Source organism: Schistosoma haematobium, assembly GCF_000699445.3.
Source record: "Schistosoma haematobium chromosome Unknown HiC_scaffold_142, whole genome shotgun sequence".
NCBI classification, from domain to species: Eukaryota; Metazoa; Platyhelminthes; class Trematoda; order Strigeidida; family Schistosomatidae; genus Schistosoma; species Schistosoma haematobium.
In genome coordinates, this window is record NW_026137027.1 from 1458 (window position 1) to 18664 (window position 17207).

The window sequence follows — 17207 nt, forward strand, 5'->3', positions numbered from 1 at the left end:
CCCACTGCTCGAATGGAACAATGGAGAGAGGTAGTTGTATGCCCTCACTCTGCCTGAGGTGTTTTTATATAGGGCTTTTAGGATGTTAATAAACTTCTCAGGCACACCCTTCTTCAATAGACAATCCCAGAGAACAGTCCTGTCCAACGAATCGAAGGCAGCCCTGATGTCAAGAAACACTACGATTGTTGGCCTGTGATAAGTATGACGGTGTTCTAACATTTGACGGAGGATGAAGATATGATCAATACATCCTCGACCAGAACGAACCCCAGCCTGTTCCGCGCGAGTCAATCTTTCTCGGGTTTTGAACAACCTACGAAGTATGATGGAAGCCAATAGCTTGGACGCAATCGGAAGTAGACTTATCCCCGATAGATGTTACAGGAACGATGTGAACCCTTTTTAAAGATAGGGACAACTATCGACTCATTCCATGATGTTGGTACACTCTCTAGTTCTCAAACCTTTGTAAACAACGTCGTCAGTTCCTTGGTCAGAAAGTCACCACCATCTTTAAAAAGAGCCGGAGGTAAGTCATCTGGGTCTGATGATTTGTAACGCTCCAAGAGTTGGAGTTCCTTGCGGACTTCCTCCTCGTTTGGTGGATCAGTCGTCACCAGCCATGGAGGGCAGGACAGTCTGACCGATGTTGCCGGAGCAGCAGGCCAGTTGAACTGCCCTTCGAAAAATTCTGCCCATCGTCCAAGACGTCGATGGATGTTAGTGATTGGCATCCCATCATCCTCGCAGATTGTTTCACTCACACCAGACTTCTTGCTGCCAGTGGTTCGGATGAGTTGGAAGAGCTTCCGGTAACTACCAGATGCAGCTGCTGCTTCCAGCTCATTAGCACGCTTCGACCACCAGGCTTCTCGGTCCTTACGCAAGCTTTGCCCAATTTCAGTACGTAACATCTCCTTCGTTTATGGTCAAACTCACGGTCACCCGGAGTAGACCGACGGGCTTCAATGAGTTATAAGGAACCTGAAGAAACTCAGTGCTTATAAGCGGGACGTTTCGCAAACCCACAACTGACTGTACCCACCATTTTCATGGCGTCATGCAATTGCAACCAATGCTCATCTATACTTTTCGGTGGACTGGTAGCTAGCCTAGAGGCTAGCTCGGTTCGATACTTACTTGCAACAGAAGTTGCAACCAGCTTGCTAATATCAATCCGTTGATGGCGGTCACTTAGTTGTCCACTGAAAAGTAAGGTAAGATTGGTGCAGACCAAGGCATGGTCAGAGTCCAAATAGGTACTCCAAAAGGAGCGGTAGTCTTGTACACAACCACGCCAGCGGTAGCTGATCGCGATGTGATCAATCTGAGTCCAGGCTTGAGATGCAGAGGGAGGACGTCAGGTGGCACATCGGCGATGACTGTGCCGAAAGTTAGTGTTAGCCAGAAACAGGTTGTGGTCTGTGCAAAGTTGCAGTAGACGGTCCCCGTTATCTGACCTACGACCAACGAGTCCCCATCGGCCACCTAAACGACTCTCTTCTGTGCCTAGACGCCCGACCTGAGCATTCAAGTCTCCGGCTAGTACTACAATATCTGTCGAACGCACTTTCTGGAGAACAGTTAACTGATAGTGGAATTCATCCTTGACTGCATCCGGGCTGCAATCTGTCGGGGCATAGGCGGAGATGACAGAAAGACATCGTTTCTCATGCCGATTTCTCACTTTGATGGAACTTTCTGATCTAACAGCACATAACCGACTTCTAATGGGGATCCAATCGACTAGTGCTGCCTCAGCTCTAGCGCTTAGTGCGACACAAACGGTAAGCCTGTTCTAAAGTACAGAGCTGAAACCTAGAGAACTAGCACAACCATCATCAAAATGTACAAGTATTTATAAACAATTGTCTACGTAAGATACTCAATGTCCGTTGGCCAGATACCATCAGCAACAACCTTCTGTGGGAGAGAACAAACCAGCTCCCAGATGAAGAGGAAGTTAGGAAAGACGCTGAAGGTGGATAGGAAATACATTGCGGAGACCACCAAACTGTACCATGGGACAAGCCCTAACTTGGAATACTGAAGTGAAAAGGAAAAAGGAAGGCCAAAGGACACGCTGCATCGATAATTGGGAGCAGACATGAGAAGGATGAATAGCAACTGGAAAGAATTGCCCAAAACAGAGTTGGATGGATAATGCTGGTGGGAGCCCTATGTTCCTCCACGAGGGGTAACAGGCATAAGTAATATTATTATTTAAATCTTTACCATATAATGATTCATTCGGGAATGTTCTATATGGATTTTACGATTCGAAATTTATTAGTGCCCTGTTTCAAACTTCCGTGATTTGGCACTACATAAATTGATTGATAAGGAGTAACTAAATTAGAAACCAATAGTATAGACTATAGGTTGATGAAACAGACTTTCTATTTCACACGTGATCTGAGTAATCTTGTTGGTCGGTTTATTTTGCCGTTGGACCGATGAAGGATAACAATCCGGTAATTTTTCTTTTATGATTTCAGGTTGGTTATGAACGTATATAAAAAAATTGTATTGTTCCTAAATAATAATTCTTTGTAGTCACGGACCACTTATCTTCCTGTTGATCATTGAGAGATAAGTTACTAGAAGTAACAATAGTCTTTGTTAAAGGTGCAAATTCTTTTCCATGTTCTTATCAATCCCTTAAGTCATATCATTAACACATATAACGGAAAAAACAACTTAAACGAATTGTAATAGAAGAATAAGTTGTAGCCTTACCCAACTTTTCGTTGATATTCCACTTTACATTTGAAGTCAATTGTGTTCATACTTGGAGGTTTCCATTTTAAGGTTTGTGGGCAAGTTCCAAGAACATAAAAATCTTCAGGACCACAAGGCTGAAATATAAGGCCATCTGTTGAGTGGTCCAAGCTTTGCAAAAACGCAGGTTTGAGTAGCTGGAACCGAATAAAAAACATAATCGTTTGTTGACATGTGATTTCAAATAGTGTGCATGAAGAAAATAGTTAAAAATCTACAAGAAAATAATAATAGTTTACTTCAAAGAAAGGTGGGACTGTGTTTTTTTCTGTGAATCAACTCACTCCTTTTAACTTAAACTGAACTACGAAGCGGTATTGTTTACAGGAGTGCATTTCACACATTAATACTGGAAATTGTTTGTTATGACTAAATATAGTCCATTTTATAATCAAAATGAAGGAAATATACTGGTTAATCTTACCTCTTCAGTATCTTGCAGAGCGCGAAATGCTTTTCGCCTGACTGAAAAAGATTGCGTACTAAAGTCAACTAGTCCCAAGTGACCACCGGTATTTCTGGGCCATATAACTTGCTTGTCAATTGTCGAATAACGTTCAAAAATGCAGACCGACCAACAGGTTTATTGTTTAAAGTAATTATATCATAAATTAAGAATCTAGGTGTTCCAGATATTTCTGATGTGGATATGTTAGGAGGTTTAGAATGGTCGTGACAAAGTACAAGTTCACCGTCCAAAAGCGTATTAAACAAGTGACCATCAGGATCATTTAGGAAGTCTGAACGACCAGAATTTGGACCACGTTTTTCATTTTCGCGAACCCACGATACCGTCGGAAAATGCAAAACATTTGGCTTGTAAACAAAATTTCCCCGATCTATTAGATAGACACGACCAGGACCCATTATGAGCATAAGATAACGAGTGCCATCAGCCTTGTACGTTACACAATAATCAGAGTTGACCAGAGCTGCTATATTTCGTTGTGTTATGGAGACTGGTTGACTACCTTTGAAACGTAAAGGCCTTTTAGATGGTTTTGAAGTCTTTTCGCTGCGATTTGCTTCTAAATTCTCAGGTTCTTGTTCATTTTCAGATGTTGAATCGGTTGCAGGAAACAAGTGACCCTCTATAAATAAAAAACCACCCATTTTGCACAGTTTGTCCGATAAATCGCGTGCCTCATGTGCTTCTGGACTGTCCTGAGCCAAAACATCAACCTTAGAAACCCCTTCCATAAAATCTGGATTTCCTGGAGGCGGTGGAGGAAAGCTTTTGCTTGTAGGAACACTAAAAGGCACATTTTCTTCTATATGATCGCTTAGGCGTGATATTTTTGATGAGGAAACTGTCTCTTGATTATCCACGTTTGTACACAATTCTTCGTTTTTTCTCTTAGCTGGCGTAGGTAAACTGTATTCTTCGTCCTCTACAAACGAATTTCAAAAGTTTTTACTCATATAATTGCTAGCACATTGTAGAAGTATATAAAGTAACAAAACATACTGGTTTTAACAAAATTCACAACATTTTTGGGATTGCATACAAACGTAATCACACATTGCACTGTATCAAACATTTTATCCGTTTTCGGTAAGATAGCTTTTATACTCAGTCCGCCAACAAAGTAGAACTTCGTACGTACGTACGTCAGTTCAAGTTGCCATACCACATTAGCACAGAGATAAATTGTCGATTCAAATCCCATGGTGGTAGAGGTAACAAAAGTATAAGTAGTAATCGGAAAGATTAGGGTCTGAAGATGTTATTCAAGGAGTATAATCCAGTGAAACAGATTTGGAAAGAGGAAAAAGGGACATGAAGAATTCAGAAGATTAGAGTTTGGGAGAACACAAAGAGTGTATGCACCTGCGCCATTGCAAACGATTTTGAGCCATGTCATTCAAAGTCTTCAACCATCGGTTGCTATCATCTCGCGGATCTCAATCACGTAGTCTACACCTCCCAGCATGGCTCAGTCCACTTGTCATTGACTTCATGGATTTGTGCCACGTTTTGGTCTGACCGCCCCTAGCTTTCTCCCAACCTACTCCTACACCATAAAACATAGCACATCGAGGCGGTTGGTGGTTGGACATACGTAACACGTGTCCCAGTCATCTCAACTGATGAAGTTTCACTACTTCATCAATTGATTTGCCATCCTTACCTAGTACCCGTTTCCTAACAACTGCTTTCTTCCATCCTACTCCTACACCATAAAAATCACATGTCGGTGGTTGGGCACACGCAATACATGTCCCGTTTTATATAGTCCTTGCAAAAGTCTTAGAGATAATGACTACTTGGATACTGGCGACCGTTGAAGACCTCAAAGTTTGTGTAGGTCAAATCTTGACAGTTTGTCAGATTTAAGAACAGGGACTTATTGATGCCTCGCCATACGACTATCTTGATCAATTTATTCGAGGCGCATTATGACGACTTTTGCAATGAAAAAAAGTTTATTCTATTAACGACGGTTTTTTAATTTGATCCCTACACGCTCCTATTATTTAGCTACAGCATATGGTAGTCAAACAAGGATAATGTATCGGAAGATCCATGAATCAGACAACATATGTCTTCGAAAAATTAATTGTGCTAGGACCGAAAAGCAACTAATGCTGAAGTTCGTCGCTAAGTCTTAGAAAGTGAGTGTAATCAGCTAAGGAAACTCTCCGTCTATGTCGAACTAATTCATATTTTTGAACGGATAAGTCACTTTATTCTGATGTACTTCATAAGGTGTATTAAACGTTTAGAGATTCAATCCATTCTTTCCGAAAAATGCATCGCATATTGTTTACACACAAGCGTTATGAACGTTCTACAAAAAATACACGAACAAAGTTTCCTCCAAAAACCAACTGATATTATACACTTAGTAACAAAATATATACAATGGATGTTCATAATGATATAATTAATTTCAGTAGTCGGTTACTATAAGATATTTCTGAAGAGTGGACAGAAATACGAAACAGTGAATCTATATAATGTTCAAGACTCCACCCTATAGCTCTTTGGAAAACAGTGAAAGTCACATAATAGACTAGGGAATATATATATATATATATATATATATATATATATATATATATATATATATATATATGTTAAATTTGTCTTACATTGTTCCTACACGTTCCTTTTCTACTCTTTTGTATGTTGTTTTATACTACTTATTTATATTCAGTAAGCAGTTGTATGCCCAACAATTTTCAAACTTATGTTGTAACTCAAGTTGTACTGTAACATTCTGAAATGTTCACATATATCTTTAACGTTTATTTTTTGCTTATCATCGTATTTATCATTATAATCACTGTAATTTAGTTACTGTAACGGTTATCCACAGTTTTGTGCATTTGTTTAAATGCAACAGTTTCCATATTGTTTGCTCTTGGTTCGAGTTTCGGTTGCTCATAAACTGTTATCAAATTTAGACACAGCTATCGGCTGTCTTTGTACTATCGTATGTTATAATTATTCTTTATGTTACTCTTACAGGAAGCCTTTGTTATTTTCATTCTTGAAGGACGCGTTTAAACGCCTAGACACCTCACAAGTTGAGGTTTGTAACTAAGTTTTGTGTATTATTTAATCGAGAACCGCTTTCTGTAGACAAATAGTTGTTTTGGAACTTCGATTTTGCGCGTACCTCAATCGGGGTTACTTGGACGCTTCTATAGAATTAACAATGTAAACGGTGTTCAGGCATACGTGACACGTGGCCTAACCATCTCAGTCGACGAAAATTCACCTCATCAACCGGCTTACCATCATTCACTAATACTGTGCATCTAACCTCCCGATTACCTACCCGGTGATCCCAGCAGATGCGGGTCCTAGTGGAGTTGGAAAACCTTGACTCCAAACCAGTGGTACACATGGGCTCGAAGATCCTAAGGAAACAAATGGCGTATGAACCTATTGTTGGTCACCGACTACCATGGGACTGCATCTCTTGACGCTGCTCCACTGCCTTGTGGATTACAATTTTAGGTCAAAGACTCGGGATTTGGTCCCCTAAGGAAACCACCTGTTTCGGTACCCGAGCAGTATCCTAGCCCTCACACACATCGAATGAAGAAGTGTGGCGCATATCTATTCGGCGCCTTCTTGTACCAATGTTTATGTGTTTAAATAAATATAAATATTTAAGATTGTAAAGGTTTTATAATCATTAACAGAATTTTAAAGATCAGATGCCAACAAAATCCATTCCTACTACAACTTGTTGTTAGTTTATGAAACCTATTGCCAAGAAATTACTTATCAATTTGTAAGTAGAATAGAACCCTGATGCAAAATTTTGGAATGTACTGAAAACCTATTAGCATTGCAACAACTGTGTTATACCTGTACACCAATCAGGAAGTGAAGGGGCTTGTGGGCAATCCTCGATACACCCATAACGTGTGAAGAGATCTTCTAAATAATCTGCCTTGTAAATTCCAGGAGGCCTAGCATCCGAAAATATTTGAACCGCTATATCTACGCTAAAGAGGTTCAATAACGGAAAGGACTAACCAAACATACCCATAGTTCAACTCTTCAACGAGATAAGCAATAATCATAAATCCCGTTCTGTTGAATCCGTGAGTGCAATGAACTCCTTAAAAACACCGATGTCATGCATAAAAATTACACATACCTATTTTCTGATTTCCAGTATTATTGTCGAGAAATTGATTAACAATTTGTATAAAAAGATTCACTTGTTCTGATGTTGGTCGTTCCTCATTACCTTTACATTCTATTTTCAAATATTTACAGTCCTGTTCTGTTACTTCGCGTCGATTATAAAACCTACGAGATTTTGTTAAGTCGATAATTAGACCAAGTTTGTACTGAAAAAATAAACATTTGTTTAATTAGAGAGCTTTACCGGTTCCGCTGTTTTGAATGCATCGTCTACGTGAAACACATCATCCGGATCGATGAAATGATCAAACTTATTGTCCAACGGTGTTTTGAATGGAATGAATATATCTAATATCATGTCTCCCATACGCGGACATTTCAACCATCTACGAGGTAACATAGGGATTCCTCTATTATTCATTCTGAAAACGAAGAGTAATCATAAAAGTACATAGAAATTTGTGTGCATCAAAGGAGAACAAAACGGAAAGTGATAAAACAAGCGATGCTTATAACAATCATTAGATGACCAGAGTAAACTTCGAGTTCATGTGATCTTTATGTAAGTTGGACTTTTTATCTGACTGTGATTTTAAGTCACAACATTTTTAAACAATATGATAAGATTAAAACTAAAATTTAATAGTGATTGTTCCTTGTATGATCTGAATCAACGGGTACTTTGATAAGCTACCAAATGTCGATCATCAATTCACGATATCGGTGAGTAACGGGCGTTAGAAAAGCCACAAAATATCCACTTTCGTGTTTTGCAACTAACGTTTGCAAGCTCTATGCAAGAAGTACGCGCTGGTTTAAAGGTACTTACACTGGATATCCTCTAAATGCTTAATTAACCTTTTAATATTTGAGATGGTGGAGATTTGTAGCTCAGGTGGATGATTTTGTTCTCTGAGCTGGATGGTTTGGTCGTGGAGCTTTCATCGTCCTTCTGAACGACATCAGCACAAACTTCAGATAGAAGTGAAGTATTCGAATTTCTCCATGTGTTTCACAGCTTGTTCTGTGCACCTCGATGTTGATTGGTTCTTATTGACCTTAAATTTATCATTGTTTACTTCTTTGTTTTGGTTGTGTCTCCCATTGGTTTGGTTTTTGTTCTTATATTTATGCATGATTTTCCTGATTGGTTGATAAATTGGATTGATTTCAATATGTTTGTTGATTGCTGATTGACCTGAGTGCCAGGCTTCTAAAAATTCTCTGGTGTTTTTGGAGTTTCCTCTGTCTAAGATTTCTACATTTTTCCAATCGAATGAGTGTCCGTAGTTATCCACGTGTATTGATATAAGTGACGAGATATCATGGCGTTTGACCGCTAATTGATGTTTATGTAGGCGAAGGTGGAGGGGGCGTCCGCTTTGTCCGATGTAATGTTTGTCGCAGTTGGTACAATTTATTTTGTAGATGATGTTTGATTTAGTTTCCTTTGTTATTTCATCCTTTGGTTTGCATAGGATTGATTGTAGTGATTTTGTCGGTTTGTGTGCCACACCTATCCCGAAGGTTTTCAGCAGTCTCGTTGCAGTTTCTGATATTCCTTGTATGTACGGTAGGGTGATCCTTTTGTTGATTTTTGCGCTTGACTTGGGTTCTGATGCTGTGTGCCGTTGGTGTTTTTGATGAAGTTGATTGGGTAGCCGTTCTTCTGAAATATGTCCTTCAGGTATTTCTCTTTATTTTTCGTGCTGCAGTGTGTCCTCGCTTTCTTGAACAATGTGTGCACGCAGTTGATTTTGTGGGCTCTTGGGTTGTTGCTATTGTAGTTGAGAATTTGATCTGTATGGGTCGGTTTCCTGTATACTTGAGTTTCCAGTTTTCCTGTGTCAGTTCTAGTGATCAATATATCCAAGAATGCTAGTTGGTTGTTTGACTCCTGTTCCATTGTGAAATTGATGTCATTGAAAACGTTGTTGATCAGTTTGTAAGTGTTTTCCAGTTCATTCCTTTTGACGATGACGAAGGTGTCGTCTATATAGCGAATCCAAATTTTTGGCTTGATCACTGGTAATATAGTGGCTTCTAGTCTTTGCATCACAGCCTCTGCGATCAGTCCTGATATTGGTGATCCCATTGGTGTCCCTTTTGTTTGTTCGTAGATTTTGTTGTTGAATTGAAAATATGTTGTTAGGCATAAATCGATGAGTTCCAGTAGACTTTGAATTTGAAGCTTCGTGTATTTAGTGAGATTTGTGTCGTTGTTGAGCAGCAGGGATATAGTTTCTTTTGCTAACTGTGGTTCAATTGAGGTGAAAAGTGCTGTTACGTCGAAGGATATCATGAGTTCGTCGTTGTTGATTTGAATATCTTTAATTTGGTCGAGGAATTGTGTTAGGGATTTGATGGAGTGGTTGGCTGAATCTACTAGATGTCTCAGTATTCGTGAAATTTCTTTGGACAAAATGTACGTTGGCGTTCCGGGAGTGCTACAACTGGACATAGTGGAATGTTCGGTTTGTGTATTTTGGGTCTGCCGTAGAATCGAGGGAGTACTGGTCCACTGGATTTCATTCTCCATTGGTCTTGTTTTGTTATTTCTCCTGCTTTGACTAGCTTGTTTAAAGTCTTTGAGATTTGGTTGTCTAATTTTTTGACGGGATTTGTGTCCATCAGTTTGTATGTGGTCTTATCTTCGACTAGTTCTTCGGCTTTGTTGACGTATTCTTCTTTGTCCATGATTACTGTGGTGCGTCCTTTGTCCGTTGGTATTATGACAATATCCCTTCTATTTCTGAGTTCTTTCAAGGCCTTTTGTTCTTGTGGAGTCAGTTGGTTGTTTTCTTTCACCTGTTAAGTTATCGGTACTATAGTTTGCCTTATTTTCTGTTGTGTTTCTTCACTGATTCCGGAAGTTTTGAGTGATGACTCTAGTGCTGAGAAGAACTCCAGCCTTGAGGCGTCGCTTGTATTGTAGTTTAATCCCTTTTGGAGCAGGTGTTCTTCCGTATTTGTTAGTGGTTGTTTTGAAAGATTGATCACGCAGTTGTTTGTGTTTTCTTCCATGGGTGGTTTTGAGATCTTGATTAGTTTTTTCTTTAAGATGTTTCTTCTTTGTTCTCTGTGTCGTTTGCATGATATCTCAATGGCTGTTGTCACGATTTCCAAATGTTCTGATGTGAGCGTCCTTTGTAGCTTCATCTTTCGGTCCTCTATGACGTGTTGGTATTTGCGGATCCTGTAGTGTGCATCCGTTATCATTAGGTGAAACACATATGGAGAAATTCGGACACTTCACTTCTATCTGAAGCTTGTGCTGATGATGTCCTTCAGAAGGACGATGAAAGCTGCACGACCAAACCATCCAGCTCAGAGAACAAAACTCCACCAAAACCCTTTTAATATGCTAAATCCCAATTTTCCCAAAGTTATAAACTACATATACAGGATATTTTCAACATAAATTTCCCAGTTTTGGAGACAATAAAAGCTTTTTTTTATAAAAGATTGTTTCTTTTTTCTTTATTATGAGTATGCAGTGTGAATATAATGTCTCGTGAAAGCAACAGATACTAGCCGCGTGCAATCACAAAATTTACGTTCAAGTCTCACTGTACTGGTAGACAAGGGAACATATCGATGAGCAAATAGATAGAAGCCAAAAGCTAGTTCAACCATTCTTCAATGTCAGTAAAAATCGGACGTCATACGAATGATATAGCTCCCTAAATCTCACTTCATCACCGCGAGAAGCAAATTAATAAAGTGAAAAGTGAAGAAGAGGAAATAATATCAAATCAAGTGAAGATTTAAACATGAGTAGTGTTTAAACAGGACAGATGAGATGGAAGGGCGAAAAGCAATGGATGAGGCAATCCCCAAACATAACTAAGGAAGAAAATCAAAATATATTTAAGATGAATTTTCGCCATCTTAATTTATTCAGTGTGAATTCCACTCGTGGACTTTCGATTCATTCTTCACTATGATTTCTAAAGAAAGCACACTCGACGGATATTGTGGTGCTCGACGGGGACTTGAATGCTCAGGTCGGGCGGCTAGGCACAGAAGAGGGTCGTTTAGGTGGCCGATGGAAACTTGTTAGTTAGGTCATATAACGATGACCGTCTACTGCAACTGTGCGCATACTACCTGTTTCTGGTTAGCACTAACTACCGGCACAGCCATCGCCGACGTGCTACCTGGCCCCCTAACTCTCCATCTTAAGTCTGATTACATTCCGACCAGCTGCCACTAACGTCGTTATGTACAAAACTGCCGCTCCTTCTAAAGTACTTATCTAGACGCTGACCATGCTCTTGTTTGTGCTAATCTTACCTTACGCTTCAATGGCCAATAAATTCATCATCATAAACGGATCAATGTCAGCAAATTGGTTGCAGCTTCTGTTGTAACTAAATATCAAACCGAGCTAGGTTCAAGGCTAGCTATCAACCCACTGAGAAATATAGATGAGCATCGGTTGCAATTACATGACGCTATCAAAATGGAGAGTCAAGTCGCTTGCGGCTTCGCGAAATGTCCCGCTTATAAGCACTGGGTTTCTACAGGCTCCTTACAACTCATTGAAGCCCGTCTGTCTACTCCGGCCAACCACGAGTTTGACCGTACACGGAGACTGTCACGAAATGAAATTGGGAAAAGGGCCGATAATCCTGATGGTCCGAGTGTGCCGATGAGTTGGAGGTAGCAGCCGCATCTGGTGACTGCCGGAAACTCTTCCAACTCATCCGAGTCACTGGCAGTGAGAATCCTGGTGTGTGAGAAGCCGATGATATTCCAACCAATAACATCTGATGGTTTGGACGATGGGCAGTTTTTCAAGGAACAGTTCAACTGGTCTGTTGCTCCAGCGAATTTGGTCAGACTGTCTTGTGTCCTCCACGGTCGATGACCGCTGATCCACCTAACGAGGCAGAGGTATGCAAGGGACTCCAACTCTTGAAGCGTTACAAATCATCAGACCCAGATGACTTACCTCCGGCTCTTTTTAAAGATGGTGGTGACTTTCTGACCAAGGAACTGACGACGTTGTTTACAAAGGTTTGAGAACTAGAGTGTACCAACGTCATGGAATGAGTCGATAGTTGTCCCTATCTTTAAAAAGGGTTCACATCGTTCCTGTAACAACTATCGGGGATAAGTCTACTTCCGATTGCGTCCAAGCTATTGGCTTCCATCATACTTCGTAGGTTGTTCAAAACCCGAGAAAGATTGACTCGCGAGGAACAGGCTGGGTTTCGTTCTGGTCGAGGATGTATTGATCATATCTTCATCCTCCGTCAAATGTTAGAACACCGTCATACTTATCACAGGCCAACAATCGTAGTCTTGCTTGACATCAGGGCTACCTTCGATTCGTCGGACAGGAACGTTCTCTTAGATTGTTTATTGGAGAAGGATGTACCTGAGGAGTTTATTAACATCCTAAAAGCCCTACATACAAACACCTCAGGAAGAGTGAGAGTATACAACCATCTCTCTCCATTGTTCTATTCAAGCAGTAGGGTTAGGCAGAGTTGCCCAATCTCACCGTTCCTCTTTAACTTTGCTATCGATGACGTTCCGGATGGATGGTGGATGTAGGTAATGGTAGTGTGGATCTGTTGCCTGGAGAAAGATCTCTCGACCTTGAGTACGCGGATGATATTGTCTTACTGTATGATGATACCCAAGCCACGAAATCAGTTGGCAATTAGTGTCCATAGGCATGGTATGTGCTTTGCGCCTTCGAAGTGCAAAGTACTTGTACAAGACTGGCAGGACCCTGATCTTGAACTCACCCTGAGTAGTGAGCAGATAGAAGTAGTCGAGAAGTTCAGGTATCTGAATAAGTGATGGTGGTGGCGTGAGTGATGAAATCAATTCACGTATAGTGAAAGCCAGAGCGGCTTATGCCAATCTGGGCTATCTTTGGAGCCTTCGTGATGTTAGTCTGGTTGTAAAGGTCGGGTCCACAACGCGTCAATGAAAACAGTTTCGCTCTATACTTGTGAAAACTGGCTTCTTCGAGTTGAGGATATCAGACGACCCTCTGTGTTTGAATTATTTTTCCTGGTTAGCGTTTTTATAACGAGTTAGTTTTCTACGGGATGGGGTCGCTAACCCCATGTCCAACCCTCCTCCTTTTCCCTGGCATGGGACCGGCAGTAACCCCCTCGACATCTGAGGGAAAACACGGCATACAATCGACAGCTCAGAACCAATTAGACGATTGGGACTTCGCAGATGACCTAGCCCTCCTATCGCATACACATGAACAAATGCAGATAAAGACAGCCAGTGTAGCAGCAGTCTCTGCATCAGTAGGCCTCAACATACACAAGGGGTAAACCAAGGTTCTCAAATACAACACGGAGAACAGCAATCCAATTACTCTTGATGGCGAAACTCTGGAAGATGTAGAATCCTCCACATACCTGGGAAGCATCATCGATGAACAAGGAGTCTCAGATGCAGACGTAAAGGCAAGGATTGGCAATGCAAGGGTCGCATTCCTACAATTGAAGAACATATGGAACTCAAAACAACTTTCAACCAATATCAAAGTCAGAATCTTCAATACCAACATCAAGGCAGTTCTACTGTATGGAGCTGAAACTTGGAGAACTACAACAACCACCATCAAGAAGGTACAAATATTTATAAATGGTTGTCTACGCAAGATACTCAACATTCATTGGTCGGATACCATCAGCAATAGCCTTTTGTGGGAGAGAACAAACCAGCTTCCAGTTGAAGAAATTAGGAAAAGACGATGGAAATGGATAGGACATACATCACGCAAATCATCAAACTGCATCACGAGGCAAGCTCTAACTTGGAATCCTGAAGGAAAGCGGAAAAGAGGAAGGTCAAAGAACACATTACGTCGGGAAATAGAAGCACATATGAAAAGGATGAATAACAACTGAAAGGAGCTGGAAAGGATTGCCCAGGACAGGGATGGATGGAGAACGCTGATGAGCGGCCTATGCTCCTTCGCGAGGAGTAACAAGCGTAAGTAAGTCTGTGTTTGACCATCGTTGTCTCCGAAGGATTGCTGACATCCAGTGGCAACACCATGTTAGTAATGCAAAGGTTCGATATCGTGTGTTCAGGCACAGAGATGATAATTCACTGTCTTGAAACACCGACTTCGGTGGCTAGGACATGTCCTACAAATGTCCCATAAAATTCCACGTCGTGCGTTGTTTGCCGACTCTTGGACCGGTTGGAAAAAGCGGAGAGGTGGCCAGTGTATGACATGGTGTCGTGGTATGAAAGGAGACTGTAGAGGACTGGCTTCTGTTGGCCCTTCACTACTCCCTGGTTGGGGTCCTAGCGATGGTGCGACACAGTGACTAGAGGCGTTATCAGACATGGCTTAGAACAGAAGCCAGTGGCGATATTTCTCCAACTGAACTGTTTCTCTCATTATTGTGGTCTCGTTTACAATCCTGAAGTTAGTTATGAGATAGTAGCTTAGCGCACGGACGTATGAAGACGATAGCTACCTCAAAATTTAGAGAAATCCAGAAAGCGAATAGAACTGTACCAGTAAAAGTGATTTTACTCCATGTCACCTGACGTCTTTATACGCTTAATCACCTCAAGTTTGACTAACGAGTGACATTTTAAATCATGTTTTTGGTGAGTTTGAATAGCTATTTTGTTTTCTAATTTGTCTTTTTATCTTCTACTTTGTTGATTACGACTCGATTCAATCACTAGGTAACTTCCTGCCAAGCTACAGCTAAGTTCCCCTCGCGGCCCACTGTGTTCAGGAAAAGTTAGAAACAATTTGTGGAAACTGTGTTAATTTAAAAAATATTTCCAACAATTACTGAGATTTCTTACCTTCTAGTTTAGCTTAACAAAAGCATTTTTGTTTTGGTTGTTTGAACCTTACCATTGATTTTTGGGACTGCAATTGATCAGTCCCTTGTTAACATATGCGCATGCTATGTGGCTTGCCTCGATATTGCCTTAAGTCACGAACATTATAAGCATAAATGGATGGTGGCTAGCAAAGGAATCCACTGCTATTTCGACCAACAAATCTGGGACAATAAGACTTCAACTAGAAAGTACTACAGTAATGAAACGGAGGTTACAAAAGGTAACTATGATCGTTTAGTTAGTCTTGGAAATATGGACGTCAACCTAAGGTTCCGAACCGTATCAGCATGGCAAGATGAAATCGACAGGATGGATAGTTAAAGTAATAGTATTATCAATTATATTTGAAAATTTAAAACCAATAGATAAGTGATAAACAGAAAGACTAAACATCAGAGAGCATGGTTTCAAGAAAGAATAAATTCGAGGATTAAAATGTATAAAGTGAGTAAAATCAAGACTTGAAGGGAGGGAATGAGTGAATGGATCTGAACCCAATGGTTGATTCTGACTTTCCGACCATCATCTTCATACTCTATAAGGCGAAATGATAAAAATAAGCGGACACAAATGCAGATGACTAGCTATATGGTTGTGCACAGCCTCACAACCAAAGCAAACATCTAGGACTACCTGAGTTTCCTGCTGTCTGGTGGTGAATTCGCTTTAGATAGTAAACTAGCATGCCTTAATCTAACTAGATCAAGTCTCCAGTATTTTGAAGTACCGTAAAATACGGTGAATACCAGATGAAACTTTACTTGACAATTACCGTAAATCAACGAATGATCGTGTTAATTATTCCTTCACAGAAAAATTTACTATGTCTATGAACGGATAAACTACTGCAGTTTTTCTTCCAGTCTTTTTTCCTGCAATAACTAAATTCAGGGTTACTATGCAGTTTACACTTTATTTCAAGGACAACGAATGATATACTGTAAAATAAGGTTTAAAATAGGTTATAACTGTATGAACAATTAGTTGGATAGTATCGTTTTTGCATAAAACCTAAGTTTCATGTACCTGGGTGGGATGGGGAAACACCAACGCAATCATCATGAGGTAGTCCAAGGTCACCGTTCAAGGTCTGGAGCATTCAAACTTCAATTTATATTGAAGAAAAAACGAATTACTAGTTCTTTATTATCTGTGTTTGAAACATTCTTTCAGAAGCTCTAGCAAATACTGCTATCAGTAAGTCCTTTCAAAATACATGTCACATGTTTTGAACAATTATCATAAACTTTGGATTCTTACAGACTGTAGAAGGAATAGCGGAAGTTAATGCTTAGCGAGTATCCAGACACAACCCTAGCTGAGAACACTAGATCAGGTATCCCCGCCAGAAAAGGTTTCAGCACGACTATAAGTTTATCTCAATTCTCAAAAGCACCAGAAAACAACTTCGATGTACTTGACAATAAACTGCACTTTGAAAAGTCTTTTGCACATGGTCCCTGAAAACGAAAGTAATGGTCAAAGTGATACCCATTCGACATAAAAGCTGCACGATTTCTCCATTTCCTGCCAACTTTCACGATTTATAAGCTTTCCTGAAAAATGTGATCGTCTTTTCAAGAATCAAACCTGTTAATTGGCTAATTGAATTGCCATGATTGCTGAAGGTAACGCCAAATTTGTCATCATAAGTCCTTTTTCTACTTGAAAGAATCTCGTCTATGCATTTCGGATAAAGAAACACCTCACAAGCCTTCCAGTGATTTATTGATGTCCTGTTCAAGTATCCCTAAATGGGGCATACATACGTTAATGACTGCTCGCTCTCAAGGTGGGACGAAGGATTCAGTATCCAGAATATAGACCTTTTTCTTCAGCAATTACAACCATATGACATTGCTGTTAACCCTCAGAACCTTCAAAGTAAAATCGGCTTTCCTGAATTTCTCGGTAATACTGGTGACAATGAAGTTATTCATCTCTGGAAAAC

The 17207-nt window shown here is 40.3% G+C and overlaps 1 protein-coding gene across 1 annotated transcript; it reads right to left on the minus strand.

Annotated features, from left to right (window-relative positions):
• Positions 1–342: 342 nt before the first annotated feature.
• Positions 343–16369, minus strand: MS3_00002506 (uncharacterized protein). Its single transcript, XM_051210107.1, has 7 exons — positions 16283–16369; positions 7641–7818; positions 7407–7602; positions 7292–7367; positions 7112–7251; positions 3209–4175; positions 343–2921 (listed from the first exon to the last, which is right to left on the minus strand). Exons 2-6 carry the CDS (start codon positions 7815–7817, stop codon positions 3277–3279), a joined length of 1488 nt encoding a protein of 495 aa, XP_051064116.1. The 5' UTR covers position 7818; positions 16283–16369; the 3' UTR covers positions 343–2921; positions 3209–3276.
• Between the last annotated feature and the right edge of the window lie 838 nt (positions 16370–17207).

Excerpts from the sequence above, each read along its gene's own strand:
- MS3_00002506 (XM_051210107.1), bottom strand. The coding sequence starts at position 7,817 with ATGAATAATAGAGGAATCCCTATGTTACCTCGTAGATGGTTGAAATGT. Across the intron at positions 7,252-7,291 it reads GTTGAAGAGTTGAACTATGG|CGTAGATATAGCGGTTCAAA; the intron begins GTATGTTTGGTT and ends GAACCTCTTTAG. Across the intron at positions 4,176-7,111 it reads ACTTCCTGATTGGTGTACAG|AGGACGAAGAATACAGTTTA; the intron begins GTATAACACAGT and ends ATTCGTTTGTAG.